General features: G+C 41.1%; 1 protein-coding gene across 6 annotated transcripts; it reads left to right on the top strand.

Moving 5' to 3' along the window:
- The first annotated feature begins 2,381 nt into the window (after window positions 1-2,381).
- LOC147630875 (uncharacterized) lies at window positions 2,382-8,413 on the top strand. Of its 6 annotated transcripts, none has more exons than XR_015267497.1 (4): window positions 2,382-3,101; window positions 3,300-3,730; window positions 3,882-4,294; window positions 7,945-8,413. XR_015267497.1 is itself a non-coding variant. In XM_086809260.1 (4 exons), the coding sequence occupies exons 1-3, from the start codon at window positions 3,483-3,485 to the stop codon at window positions 4,053-4,055; spliced, it is 312 nt and encodes a 103-aa protein (XP_086665386.1). In that variant the 5' UTR covers window positions 2,382-3,482; the 3' UTR covers window positions 4,056-4,294; window positions 7,945-8,413. The 6 variants fall into 6 exon arrangements, 4 of the variants coding, with proteins under 4 accessions (XP_086665386.1, XP_086665385.1, XP_086665387.1 ...); XR_015267496.1 differs by having other exon boundaries at window positions 2,382-3,730; window positions 3,810-3,938; window positions 4,049-4,294; XM_086809260.1 differs by having other exon boundaries at window positions 2,382-3,730; window positions 3,882-3,938; window positions 4,049-4,294.
- Window positions 8,414-15,352: the final 6,939 nt, after the last annotated feature.

The raw sequence follows: 15,352 nt of genomic DNA, 5'->3' as shown, positions 1-15,352 counted from the left end.
TTTTTAAAAACTTGCGTGAGACTACTCATTTATGAGATTCAATCCCGTGCTAATGCTACGTGAGATGGGGCTCAAAGATGGTGGCACCATAGTCAAGGCTGAAATGTAGCGCAGTAGGGGCACAAAATACAAGCAAAAAGAGAAAACTTGAGAGAATAGAAGCAAAAAGACAAAACTTGTGATTGAGTAGAGAATCAGGGCACAAATGTTAAAAAGACAAAACTTTTGATTGACTAGAGAATCACGGCAGAAAAGTTTGTTTAAGATTGCATCTCTAAGGATTGGTAGAAGCTATGTAGTATCTGTTACTCCATGATATCGACGTCGCGACAAAGCTTGAAACAACTCCACCTTTGTAAGAACTTGCTAATGCATGAACTCACCAGTGGCACCGTGTGACTCTTTAAGCAGCAAATCAAGAACCATCTCTTGGGACAAAGCTACCTCAACCTGCTTTGGTATGGCATAAGGTCTGACCCTTGCATGTGGCTTTACATTCTCTCCAGCATCCTTCTTCCATTCTCTATAGGATCCCTTTGCAAATGGATGATCATGGTGCCCAAGATGTATAGCACATCTAGCAGAATTCTCATGATCTCTTGGTATACAGTAATACAGAATAGGGCATTGGTTTACACATTCTTGTGGCACTTTGCAATGGGAACACTCCAAAGTTCCGGTGTCATGATTAACGGCACCTACCTCGGGGACGTTTTTGTCTTTACCCAACCATTGTGTTTCATTAACCACTAAACATTCTTACTGAGAGTATGGACAATCCAAATTATAGCATCTCAGATGTCTTGCACACCTACTTAACCTCACAATACCAGGAAAGAGATCACACGCTGCATGTAATATAGTCTGCCCAAACATGGCCATAATTTCTATATGCTCCATCCCCACCATTGTGGAGTCACCCTTACATGGGGGGAGTTCGAAGGCAACATAACCATCATACGAGATAGGGAGTTCTTGCATAGCATGTATATTCTGACGTTTTTATAAGCTGCATGCAAACTACTAGTAAGAGGGAGTGCTTTAATCATGTGTCTGAAACACTTGTGAACTGTTGTTTTTCTTCATGGCCTATTGACTTTCTTCTCCATATGTTCATCATCTTCGATAATGATAGGAGAGATTACTGGTGAAGCCTCAACTCTGAAACGATTGCATGTCGGTATCTAAAATAAACCCCTCTTCTTCGAAGGTGCTCAGACTTTGAACCTCCATTTCAACTCCCTCAACTATGAGATACCGATTGCATATCGGTATCTAAAATAAACCCCTCTTCCAAGGTGCTCAGACTTTGAACCTCCATTTTAACTCCCTCACAACCAAGTGCTAAAGGATCGAGGGAAAGCCTCTTGTTTTGAACACCAAAATGCTCCTGTAAGTTTGAAATCGACACCTCACAAAACCTTTGTTTTTGGTGAAGTAGAAGTTTGGCTCCACTTGTTGGTCCATAGATAGTCACACAACGGGGCATTTGGAAGAGAAATAACCAACACACACTGAGCAGCTAGAAAATACTCAAATTTAGCTATTAGAGCATAGAGCAAAAAGTATGCAATAGCCAAAGACGAGTGCACAATATGAAGACTACCAACTATTAATTTTGAAGTAAACAACGTTATTATTTAACGTATGAAATTCTCTGGTGTATTTTATTTTATCAGATTTTTTTGTGTGTGTTTTGTTTTAAAAAATATATATTGTAATTTTTGGATTGTAGAATCTGGCTACATGAATATCTTAGCTGTTACAAAGTTACTCCACACCCATCATTGTTAGATCATTGATGTAAAGATCATATTCCCCCCATAAATGTCAATGAATGTTTATAACCAACCTCATGTACTCACATTTTCCAAGTTATATATGTGATAAAATACTATCTTTGATACACGATGTGTAGTCTCATAATATATATAATTCATATATACCAATACGGTAATATATCTTATTACAACCAAAAGTAAATGGATAAATATATATTTATTCATATACATATATATTCATTTAAAAATTCAAATGAATATAAAAACACACACACACATATATAAATATTACATATTTATAATCTAATGTTGAAATTATTTTAATCTAATTCAATATTACAATATAGTTTATAATGTCAAATTTTATAAATTTTTAATGAAAATAGAGTAAATAATTTTACATATGAAACATATATATACTATCAAACGTAAAATGCAATGTTTAAATTATATTTATCTAATTTTATATATTTGATAAATATATGATATAAAACATATATCAAATTTTGATATCTTGAATCGGATACTAGACATCAATTTTTACACCTAAACATATATCAATTTTTGATATCTTTAATTGGACACTAGACATATCTCAATTTTTGATATCTTCTTTTTACTTTTAAAAAAAAAACACCGTACTTATTCTTCACTTCTGCAAATCACATGTCCTTGGGGAGTCTCCCTCTTCGAGCAGCTACGCTGCTCCACCTCTCACGCTATAATGTCTCCACAAAAATACAATGGCTCAGAGAGCAATGGAGCTTAACATGTTTTCTTTGATATGATATTTGCTATGGAATGTGCAGAGCCATTTGCTATGCAATTACCTGATATGATATTTGCTATGGCACTGGGCTGGGGAAAAAAGCGGGCCGAATCAGCCCGCACCAACACGGGTTGCTTTGGCCCCCTTTTTCTTTTTTTTTCTAAATGCCAGAGCGCAGGAAGCTCAATGACATGGTATGCATGTTGTCTTTGTAGAAAGCAACATGAAGTTTTTTTTTTTTGGTATTTGATTTTATTGGTTGTCAAATGAAGTTTTTTGATACGCATTTCAAATTGGATGAGCTAACTGGTCGGTCTAAGTTTGTTTGTGATGCTTGACGGTGATATTTAGCATCTCTGGATGGATCAATTCCATTTGTCTAGAGATTCTCATAGGAAGATTTGATTATTTGCATGCTGCCCTCTCTCTCGAGAAGAGTTGAAAAAGGCCCAAGACAAAGAGGAGGATGAATGAAGACCCTCTCTCTCAAGAAGAGTTGAAAAAGGCCCAAGACAAAGAGGAGGAGGAAGTAAATTGATAGAATGGGAAAGGTATTTTGCTAGAGAAATTTAAACGTTGAATGGAATCTTTATTTTGTCTCTTTGCTATTTATTGCCTTTCTAACTCTGCTTTCCATGTGAAGCTTTTAAATATAGTAGACTCATCTCTTTGGTGATGATTGATGGAAAAGAGTCATGGCTAGCTTCACGACATTGGAGAAGCTAAACTTTTTGGCAATGATTTGACAGATGTCCCAATAAGTATAAAAGTGCATTGGCTGACTATGTAAGAGGCCAACAAGGCCATGTTTTCACTTCCTAGAGGAGACCGTGATTACAGGGGGTAGGACTCTATCCATGTTAAGTTCTTTATGTGCTAAGTTTTGTTTCTGATCTTTGTGGTGATAAGGCTAGCATGATCTGCTTTTGCAAATGGATTCATACAAAAGATATTGGTTGAGGGTTGAGGGATTATTGTTTGATTTTGTTGCTGTCCCTGATGGTATTTTGGTTCCTGTGAAGTGCTCATTGCCATATTTTTATGAGGAGGTGAGGCTAGAGAAAAGAAAGCACTTGTTTCATATGGAGAGGTGTGCAGAGGGTAGGGATGAAGGTGCTGAGCTTTTGGAACTAAGGAAGCTCGATTTGGTTCAGATGGTAGCACAGAGAGTAGTGTACAGGTGAGTAGTTAGCCGCTCTTTGAACCTCAAGCTTTGATTGACTGTCATAAATTTGATGTTGGTTTTGGCAATTATGCAGGCGCCAGTGAGGCAACTGTCATCCATACTCGCAAAGTTTTTTTTAATACTTTGTGCTTTTACAAATGTATAGGTTACTACTAATGCACAACTTAGGAAAAGGGCCATATTGCTGCTCTCCCTCTGTAAGGCAAGGCAATGGTTGTGACAGTTGTTGTTGTTGTCAATGAGGCAACTACCATATACCCTCCATACATGCACTCCCTTACCATGATAATTGTCTGTGGTGGATTGATATAGACAGTGAGGTCCTGGAGAGGGAGAAAGAGATGCATGCCAATTTCAAGGAGGTTCCACGCAGTGTTGACAGGGATTCGACAGTGGATACATGATAGATTCTTTTATTTCGTTATGTCTATGATAGAATCTGGTGGTGCCATCTCTTGACATAATAATATTGTGCTGGTTGTTGCCAGGTTGTGAAAAGCAGCAACATGTTCATGAACAGCAGCAGGGTTTGTCAGATGATGCTGTCTCTCATCATGAGTAGAATTCTCTTCCTATTTGAAGTGTCATTTAATGAGTTCAAATGACATGGATGGTTCATGTTAGGTTGCTTACTATGGTTCTCTTTTCTTAGGTGTTCTCCCAGTGCTTGTCACCACCCAAGAAGACAAGCACTTTTGTGTATACACCTGAGCATGGCATTGATTTTCAGTCTTATGGCAGTGAGCATAGGTGTCTTTGTAGTCCATGATGATTTCATTGCCATAGGGAAAGACTTCTCAATTGGGATGAAGAATCCCTCTTACACACAAATTCATGAGCATGTCATGAAGCATCGGCCTCAGGGGAGAGAGTTTGTGAAAAAGGGAAGAAATTGTTAGCATTATTCATCTCCTGGTAGTGTGCCCAAGTTGAGTATCAGGGGTGCCCAGATTTATCCCGGGCAGCACCATATTTTTCCCTTGGTCAGGGCCCTTGGTTTTAGGGTTGGCCACCCATTTTCACATGTCTATTATTAGCTAGTCGTGAGTCCGTTTTAGAGCAAGTCGGCCAGCTCCTTCCTGTAGGGGCTGTGAAAGCCAGGCTCGTATATCATTAGACCTCACCTTGACAGGGGCTTCGAGGCCTGGGTCCTCCCTTACGGGAGTAGTTGCTCATCATGCCCTCACCTACGGGGACCACCCCTTGCACAGGGCTGTTTGTAGCATTGCTTCTTCATCATCATGCAGATTCATTTCTTTCTCTCTGTGTCTATGTCTCACGCTTTCCGCTGCGCATTGGGTTGAAGCTCTTCTACAGAAGGTGTTCTGGCGTTTTTTTTGAGAGAGAAGGATTTCTGCTTTTTTTTTTTGATATCGCTGTGGAGGAGGTGCTGGGCAGCATGGCTGCGTTTTTCGCTGGAGAAGGTGCTGTGGGCAGCCCCTATAGCTACGTGTTGGGACCTTGTGAAGAGGTGAAAGGGCAGCCAGTAGAGGTGAAGATCAGCCCCCTACAGGCTGCGTTTTTTTCTGCCCCCAAGTCCAAGGTGGAGGGCAGCCCCCTATGGCTGCGTTTTCTGCAGATCTGGGGCAGCTAGAGGAGGTGCTGAAGGTGCTGTGTTTTCCTCTTCCCTCTCTTCTTCTTGGTACACGTGCTGCCGGCTGGTTACAACAGCGTTTTTTTGCATTATCTCATCTGTGTTTTTGGAGGCAGTGGAGGCAGGTGTTCTTTTCCAGGAATGGTGCCTTCCCACATGGCCTTGAGCCCTTGCTCGGCCAATCTTTGCTTTGTCAGAGTTTATGGGTGCACACTTGGATTCACATCCTCGAGGTGTGTGTGGAAGACAGTTAGTCCTTTCTCGATAGCAGAGGGGGTCTATGAGTGTTGCTAGTGTACAGGTGTTCCCTTTAGGTTCTTAGAGGGGGATGTGGTTACTTGGCAAGGTGAGCCACTCCTATTCCCCAGGCAGATGGCCTTCTGGAGGATTACAGGGTACATGCACAGGCACAGGAGTCTTCATCCCTAGGATGAACATTGATTTGGGAGCTTGGTGTACAGGTTGATATCGGCATTCATGCAGAGGTAGTCATTTGGTGACGAGGTTCACAGGTACTTGCTCAGTTGCAGGATGGGAACCGGATGTATGGCAGGTGTACAGGTTCATTGGATACAGATAGGTACCAGTGGAGCAGCAGTTTGGAGCAGATGATTGACATCAGATTGTGCTTTGGGATGATGAGTTGTGGATGGTTAGCTCCACATGGACATGTGACTAGTTGGTTGGGAGCTTGCCTACTGGGGTTGTCAGGTTTTGGCAAGAGAGCTTTCTTGAGCTCAGTGCCATAGTTAACACCAAAGAGCTCAGGGGGTGTAACCATGTGACTGGTTGACTCATAGGGGTGTGTGAGTAGTAGTCCCATCACGCGACGGCGGCGAGTTATGGATACAGGTTTTAAAGGTCAGGTGCTGGAGGTATGTTTCTTCCACTTGGAGTGTTAGCAGGACAGAGAGGCATTCTTGGACCGAGGGATACATGGAGATCCGGAAACCTTGTATTTGGAGATCGGTGCTCGACAAGCTCAGAGTTGGAGGCTTGAGTACCAGGGCTGATGTAGACATTGTGGGCCTTTAGGGTGTCTAGAGGGGGTGCCAACAAGGAGACAGTTTGGGAGCAGATTTTTTTCTTGGAGGTAGAGAGTCGGACGACATCCTTTCTTGGGCTGAAGAGGGAGCACATTGTGTGACAGGTGTGATACAGATTGGGTTGGAGATATGGACATATGGTGGTTCATTTTCTGGATTTTGCTTGACTTCTGGATCGGGAGTAGTTTCTTGGAGTAAGTGGCGGAAGTGGGAGCAGATTGACTTCTCGACTTGCTTTGGAGGTTTCCTTTTCCAGTTCCTTGGACCGGTTTTTCTCCTAGGATCTGAGAGGGGGTGTTAGCATTATTCATCTCCTGGTATTGTGCCCAAGTTGAGTATCAAGGGTGCCCAGATTTATCCCGGGCAGCACCATATTTTCCCCCCTGGTCAGGGCCCTTGGTTGTAGGGTTGGCCACCCATTTTCACATGTTTATTATTAGCTAGTCGTGAGTCCTTTTTAGAGCAAGTCGGCCAGCGCTCTTATATCATTAGACCTCACCTTGACCCGGGCTTCTAGGCCCGGGTCCTCCCTTACGGGAGTAGTTGCTCATCATGCCCTCACCTACGGGGACCACCCCTTGCACAGGGCTGTTTGTAGCATTGCTTCTTCATCATTATGCAGATTCATTTCTTTCTCTCTGTGCCTATGTCTCACGCTTTCCGCTGCACACCTTTTGACAGAAATGTGGGTTGGGTAGTAGATTTCATTTTCCTTGATCTCCCATTTGGTGGTTTTCATTATGGTGCTTCGGTGTCTCCGTTTGTGGGATGTGCTCACTAAGGATCACGTGGGTGCTAGGTGGTAGCTTCTTCACTCTCTGCCCTTGCAATATAGTACATCTACATTGTTTCAGTGTGCGACTTTTTGAGACCATGCGTATGTGGCCATTGGGGTCCATAGCATACCATCATTTGCTATCAGCCAGCAGTGCTAGGAGTCCAGATGGTCTATCATGGGAGCATGGAGAGGAGTCATCCTTTTTTGACTCGCTATCTAGAGTTATTATGCCATCATGCTGGCATAGCCCTTGAGTTGGGATGTAGTGTTGTCCCTATTTTGAGGGCATGTCTCCACACAGGGCGCATGTGTGTTGCAATGTATATTGATGACACCGTTCCCACATCTTATTTGCAACCTCTTCTTCATAGGAAAGAAGAGAGTTATGAGACCAGTACATCTCACATAGATGAGGACAGGGTGGACGTGCTTGCGGGGGGAAACCCCCATGACTACTGAGCCTTTCTCTATGATACTATCTATGGTGACGTCTTGTCTTGACTTAGATTGTAGTGCTGTGAAACTGTAGCAGTGGGTTCTTTGTTGTTTGCTTTATGTGTGTTCTTTGCAAAGAAAGACGTTGTGAGGAGGGTATTGGTGAATTGTGTGATAAATGAAAACCCTAATTGCCTGAACTTCTGAGTGTTTGTTCTCATCCTTTGTTGCATCTTGTTGTTATGAGGGGTCTTGCAAATTATAAATGAAACATGAGTTGTAGATATCTCTTGCATAGTATCAATGGAATGCCAAGAAAGCATCACAAGCATGCATGTTTGGTCTTGAAATGTAGGAATATCTATGATATGGCTGCCACTGACGAGATACGCTCGTTCTTTCTGTTGCTCGTTCCTTCGGTGAACCTCCACAAAGAGCCCCAGAGGATCCTTACAGGACTGCACGGCGACTGCCGCTAATTGATTATGAAGCATTAAGTTATATAATTAACCTTAATAATAAGGTTACAAACAAATGTTTTCCACCAAAAAGATTTTGACTGCTGCACAAATCTTCGAAAAGGCACCGATTCAAAGATCCTTGTGTTGGCTATGCAGAGGTGCTCGATAAGAGAGACGATGACCAAGATGCTGGTAGAACCCCTTTGACTACACGATCCTTTTTTTCTTTCTTCTATCGTTCCATCCTCCTCTTTCTTTCGGGAATCAAACCTCCTCCTTTTAGGCTTACTTGATCTTAGGCTTGTTTTACCCCCCCTAATAATTACAAAATTTTAACTTAAGTTTGTGTGGTTAATTCGATTCATCTGCTTTACAGTCTCTTAGTATAATATATATACATTGTGAATATTCCTAAATAATGATTGATATATAATAACAAAATTGGATATTTGCAACTTGTTTAAATATATTAGGCATGCAAATCTTTTTACTTTCTTTTCCTCTCTTCTTCTCTCCTCTCCCCGTTTTTTCCCTCCCTCTTCCGTTTCTTCATCTCTCTCTCGCTCTCTCGCTTTAACAAGATTGTTTTTGGTTTATTGTGTTCCTTATATGGAATATCAATAGAATAATATACATTATTTGTTGATTGGGCAGACGACTTCAACGGGCCCCATTGATTATTATTTTTTTGCAAAGTAAGAGCTAGTATGAGTGATTGGCATCACGGAATCATTCATTTTGTAATTTATGTCTGTCGGAGCGGGAGTATATTTTATGAATTTTTTCATGCTCGAATGAGCTACACTTGGTGTACACAAGGAATGATCGAGCTAAGTGCAATGTCGACATTGATTTCTCATGTACAATAGATGGCCTAGGCCACATCCAATCAAAGATTGGACTTGAAGCATCCACAGTATTCTAAATACTCTAGGCACCCTCCCTATTAAGTTTGGAGCCATTATAGTGAGATTTGGATCACTTTTTGTGAGCCTTTTTAGGTATTCTTTTGAGGAAAAAGACCAAAAAATCTTTGGAAAAAACATTATTTCTTGCTAGCTATCTCATAGCTAGTAAGGCAGATTCAGACAAAGATTGGCACCAAGGAGATCATACCCCATTAGACCACACTTGGTAGCTCACATTCCAAGAAGGGTTTATGGGTGTTAGAACTGAGGTGGCATAGCAACCATCTAGTTTTTCACTTCTAGCTCCAAAATGCCCCCACGAGCTTGTTTGAGAATCTCAGCTTACACATTTGCTACTTAAACCTCAAAGAACCTTCACACCAAATTTGAGATTATTCTAACAACTTTGGTATACTTGCTAGTTTTATAGGTTGCTCTACCCTTTTCTAGCTTAAATAGGTGGCCAACACAAGCTAGGAGTGAGCTTGTGGGTATGTCTCATTAAGAACTAGAGCCCCATCGCTTTAGATAATACTAAAAATTGATATTTATGGCTCTCTGTAAAGGTGTAGCCCTTTAGGGGGACAATTTTTGTTCCAACAAAACTTAGAAAAGTTCTTGGTCCTTTAGTTTCAAGAACAAGATTTTCTTAACTTAAGAAGCTAGGAATCTTGGTCTTAGACTACTTCGAGTCATTCAATACGTGTGAACAAAACAATTATTTCTAGCAGTTCTTGATTTTCTTAACTTAAGAAGCTAGGAATCTTGGTTTTAGACTATTCGAGTCATTCAATACGCATGACCAAAACAATTATTTCTAGCAAGTCTTGATTTTTTTTTTTAAATTGTGCAACTAATTCCTAGTTGATGAGAGGAATCCTCTCAGGGCCCTACATGCCCTTTTACAAACACCACACCCCCCACACACACCCGTGGGCAACATTACAAGATAGCATCATTCGGGGTAGCCAGCAGGGTTTGAACCCACAACCTCGGGCATATCAACCAGACATCCTAACAAAACTGAGCTGTTGGCCGATGATTAGCAAGTCTTGATTTTCTTAACTTAAGAAGCTAGGAATCTTGGTTTTTGACTATTCTAAGTCATTCAATAAGTGTGAACAAAACAATTATGTCTAGCAGGTCTTGATTTTAAATCAAGTTTATGTAAATCAAAGGCCTCTCTTAGTTTTGACTCATTTAAGCACTATTCATGTGCACTGGACAAGTCTTAGGTAGCTCTCGATGACACAAGCACATACAGTCCTACAACTGGTAGTGGAACTAATTTAGTTAAGCGTGATGACACAAGACTGAAAACTAGTTGTGTGTGTAGTTGAGTAATGAGTTTGTTCCCTTATTGATTGTATTAAGCAAAGACTCTTTCCACCACGAGCTTGTTGTTAGTAAGGAAACTGACATTCTGAGGAAGCAAGGAACGATGTCCAGTCACCGACTTGGTTTTCCTATTTCGTCCTCCAAGGGAGAGTGGCGAGACAAACATTGAGTGAGCCTCCTCTAGGAAACTGGGCAAGGAGATTTAGAAATGTCTCCACATTGAGAAGATATTTCGTATCTTCCATGGCCAAGTATGTTTACATGGACAATGAGAACCTAGTTTTCAACATTGTGCCCAATCTGGGGGCAAGCACTAGTCCATATCCCAAAACCCAGAAGTATTCAGACTTGATTTAGGGTTCTACTTTTACAGAGATGCTTGGGAAAATCGATACATTCCATTGCGAAGACCTCAAAGATGGACAACTTGTTAAAGAGCTCAGGTAAGTCGAGAAAGAGCCTTCTCTAATTCCCCACCTAGAGCAACATTTGTCAGGCCTTGGTTCTACTTCATGGGATGTAAACTTGAGAATAGGTTATGCTAAGGTAATCTCTAGAGGGACCTGGGATATTGGAGGTTCTAGTGGATTCCATAGAGCTCCCATAGAGATGATTCAAGCCTCAACACCTTCGATGCTATACCATTATGTTAATATACAATGGTTCCACCAATCTCTCTTGGTGGACACATAATTGCCTACCCCATCTATTATGTCAATATACAATGGTTCCACCTATCTCTCTTAGTGAACACATGTTTGCTTACCCCATGTGCCATACCATTATGTCAGTACAATGGTTCTTCTAATCTCTCTTGGTGTCCACATGTTTGTGCACACTACCGGAGTTTCTAAAATAATGACAAGATTGCGTCACCCAGCTCCCACCTACACCCCCCAAGAGTACATGCTATGCTGATAGAGGTAGGGGCGCTACCATGGGAAATCCTATGTCTGTACCGTTGTGAGGAGAATTTTGGTGATGATTGCAAGAGGGATCAGGGCCCCAGCAGGAAGCCCATGGCAAGTGTAAATAAGAGAAAGAGTAGCTATAGGTAGCCCGTAGATTCTTATGGTCTGGTGTTTGGTAGAAGGTGATTGAAATGCACGTAGAAAGTGTTGAAAATAAGCTGTGTTGGATGATATGCATGATGATGATACATGGATGTATATACATCTGGCATCCACATGAAGTCTATTCATATGAATAGCATGGGTTTGTTGGGAATACAAGCATGAGAGAGCATGGTTGTGAATAGTCATAGTATGTTTATCATGTAGGGGTGTTGAAATAAATGGGTGTATATATCATGATGTTAAGGATGACTTATGTCTGACCATGTGAATGGGGATGATGCATTGGTATGCATCCAATCTCTATACGTGGGAAATATTCGGGGAAGAGCAAAAAGGGGAGAATTGTGAATAGAAAGTGGGTGTTGTGTTGCCAATTTGGGACTGCAGAGAGGTTGGTATGAATTGGAATAAACAGAGGTGCAGGATTAATTGGGGAAATCATCAACAATTGGGGGACTGCCTCGTATTTTGGAGGAGGAGATAAGGGCAGTTATCTCTGCATGAATCAATTGAGAGGAGATCTTGAGAGGGCAGTTATCTCTGCATGAATCGTATTTTGGAGGAGGAGATAAGGGCAGTTATCTCTATATATGAATCAATTGAGAGGGTCAAGATCTTGAGAGAATTGCTTTTTCTTTCCTCTGCAACCTCATGATCTTGAGAGAATTGCTTTTTTCTATTGAGAGAGTGGGGTTAGTGAAGTGGAGCCTGGTTCAACTATTCTTTTTAGTATGAAGATGAAGGCCCCCCAGAGAAGACTGCAGATTGCATCATTGAGGTTTGATGCTGTGAGAGTGCATGTTCGGCTCTGCTCTATTCCTATTATGAAGGTTCCTCTTTTTATATTTTTGTTCTTCGTAGTTTGAGAGCCCATGTCTCTTGTATGTAGAGACAAGATCTGGTTTTATTTCTATGTAGAATTCTGAGTGACTTGAGCTTGAATCTGTTGTTGGATTGATGAATTTTTCTTGCCCAACAACTCCACCTCATGGACTAGGGAAAGGGAAAGAGATAGAAGAAGCACCATGGTGTGGAGCATGAAGGTGATGCCTAAGTTTAATTGTTTGGGCGATGCCCATGGCCTTGTTGAAACTTTTGAACCCATAAGGGTTGGTCCATTGGGATTAAACTTTGAGCATGGAGTGAAATGGTTTAGGACACTTGAATCTGAAGGCAATGCTACCTATGAGGATTTGAAACAATATTTCTTGATAGCTTATGCCAAGAATGGTGCCAACAAGTGGAGCTTCGGTAAGCCACCTAAAGACTCTTAATAAACTGTAAGAGAATTCATCAATCGATCCAGCTAAATGCCGTTAAGAAACTATAAGTGAATTTATCAACAATCGAGCCAGCTTATGCCAAGAATGGTGCCAAGTTTAGGCTAAATACTCTTAAGAAACTATAAGAGAATTCATCAATCGAGCTAAGTATCATCGGTACAAGGAGATACCTAGATAAACTCATCTAGATCATCTCTCTTTTCTTGTTGGAAGGGTTACCGAGCGTGCTAGGCTTTATACTTGCAGGCACAATTACGTTAAAAATTTCATGGATCCACCCAAGGAAGTACATAGCTCCTTTAAGGAGGTGGGTGATCTCCACCTCTATCCAAGGAGAGACATGGTTTAGTGAAACTACGATAGTAACCGTTGTTGGCTATAGACAGGCAATTGGAGCACCGGACTATAAGTCCAATAGGTACTAAGGAGATAGACCCACTAAGTTACCTCCATCTATTTTACCACCCAAACCTATCGCACCAAGAGTCACTCCCATTGATCAACAAGTGTGGAAATAGATCATATGAGACCTTTAATCATATGAATATACTTATGGATTTCTTATCCAGAGTTCAACGACTCCCAAGTATTTCATCACCCATCTGGCTACACAATGGTTGCATTAGAATATATACTTCTCCAATGAATATTATGGCATGAAATCAACTTAAGGACCTAAATTCATTGACTAGAAGAGGTCCTCTCTCTTGCTATGCATGTGGAGGATCCCATATTAAAGCAAAGTCCCCTAACAGAAGTTGCAAGGATGCCTCAAAAAGATGGTGTTTGGGGTGTGGCATTTAGCATTTGCTCAAAGACTACCCCTATAGACTACCACAACCTATAAGTGGAGAACCACTTGGACCAAAACCTACTCCCTTAGGAAGAAGATGGTGTTTAGGGTGTGGTTGAGCATTTTCTCAAAGACTTCCCCTACCACCATAGCTTGCAAGTGGAGGACCACCTAGACTAGTTGTAGCTCTAAACATGTTAGGTGTTTTGCAAAACCAAAAAGGTGATAATCCTAGATGACAATCTTATTCTTACTCCTATCAACGTAGTTATGATGACGAGACCCCAGGCTTAAGAAGATTCTCCAAAATTAGAAGCTTCTACTTCAAAGAATGCCAAAACATTGAGTAAGCAAGCATAAGAGGAAAGTAGTCATTAGTGGTGAAGGGAAGCATGGGAAAAAAATTGAAGATTGTTCTGATACCTCATATTCTGGATCATTGCCTTCCATCCTAGCTGATGGACAAAGCCTTGCATTATACTCCAAAGTCCGTTAAAAGCAGCCTAGAAGCAAATTCTTAAGAGCTAGCTCAATACCCTAACCCATTGTGGAAGAAAAGGAGCATCTAATTGCGGCTCAAAACGAAGTGAGACAAACTCAATTGGAAGTGGTAAGTGTGAACGAGCCATTGAGAACATCCAAACCTTGCCCTCGAGCACATCACTTTCCATCATACCTGAGAGTGAAGTTTTGACTAGACTTGATTCCTGAAGAAGAAGAATTCATGGACATTGCTGAAGTGAAAAGAATAGGAGAAAAGGAATCTCCTAGAATGAATGCCATGGTTGAGAATTATCTTAATTGTCCCAAAGAAATGCATCCCCTCCTTGAGGAACCAAATTCTCTATATCTTGTTTTTTTGGACCGTCTAGGATATCCAACCTCATAAGACAACATTTGATCCCAAGATCTCAAAAGTCCCATTATTCATTGATGCTACATCACCTCGATAGTCGAAGGCCTGGTGATATTCCTCGATAGTTTTGCTCCCCTACTTTAGCTCTAAGAATTCGTTCATTACCCTCAATGAGGTCCAACATAGAGTAGGACCTAAATTTGGAAGTACTCAGGGCGAAGAGATTCCCTTGCACATTATGATGTGTTATACCTCTTATGCAACATGCTAAGAAAATAAGATTTAGATATGATTGAGTCAAAAAATATTCTCTCTAGACAAGTTTTCAAAGAACAAAAGTAACTAAAAAAATCAAGAGTGAGCATGTAACTGTTAGCCCAACAACACATCGTATTAGTATACACTCAATGCCCGCCTCTCAGCATGTATCTCACTTTGATGTATAATGCACATTTTTTAGGCCTCCATTATGAGTAGCCGTCATGGTGCATATGTCTTTACCAGGAACCCCATCTTAGATGTCAATGGGGTCATTATTGTGACTATTGATGATGGTTAGGAAATGGTTAGGGGTACGAGCATTAGCTAGGTCCTCGGGCGACGATATGAGGAATATTCCTAGAATATTATCTCGAATACCAGGTCCATCATTAGTGGGCGGTGGTTGGTGGACCGCGTTCTTAATACGTGGGTGGTGATCGTGTCTATGCAGGGTAACCGCCCTCGTATATGTATCTACCACACCGCCTACAATATTATATATGGACATGGTTTCCATGAGCTAAGGCATCCAATGCTTGTAAGTATCCACCCCCTTTTACACTTCTTATATCCTCCATCTAGAGTCTATTTAGATCATCATCTAAGCTCTACTTGAGAGCGCACGAGTGGACATCACCATCACTTGTACCTCTTTGGTATAATCAGAATTTTTGAATTCTCTCCATTGTGTATCTATTTCATTGTATATTGTACTTTGTCTTGCTCTCTCTTTCCGTTGTGCCATATTCTTATACATTCTTATCTAGAAAAGTGAAGAACATTTCTT

This window comes from Cibotium barometz, chromosome 15 (genome assembly GCF_041138505.1).
Source record: "Cibotium barometz isolate CiBa-2024 chromosome 15, ASM4113850v1, whole genome shotgun sequence".
Taxonomy (NCBI): domain Eukaryota; kingdom Viridiplantae; phylum Streptophyta; class Polypodiopsida; order Cyatheales; family Cibotiaceae; genus Cibotium; species Cibotium barometz.
This window is presented reverse-complemented; position numbering and strand designations above follow the sequence as displayed.

Excerpts from the sequence above, each read along its gene's own strand:
- LOC147630875 (XM_086809259.1), top strand. The coding sequence starts at position 3,483 with ATGGATTCATACAAAAGATATTGGTTGAGGGTTGAGGGATTATTGTTT. Across the intron at positions 3,731-7,944 it reads GCACAGAGAGTAGTGTACAG|GAATATCTATGATATGGCTG; the intron begins GTGAGTAGTTAG and ends CTTGAAATGTAG.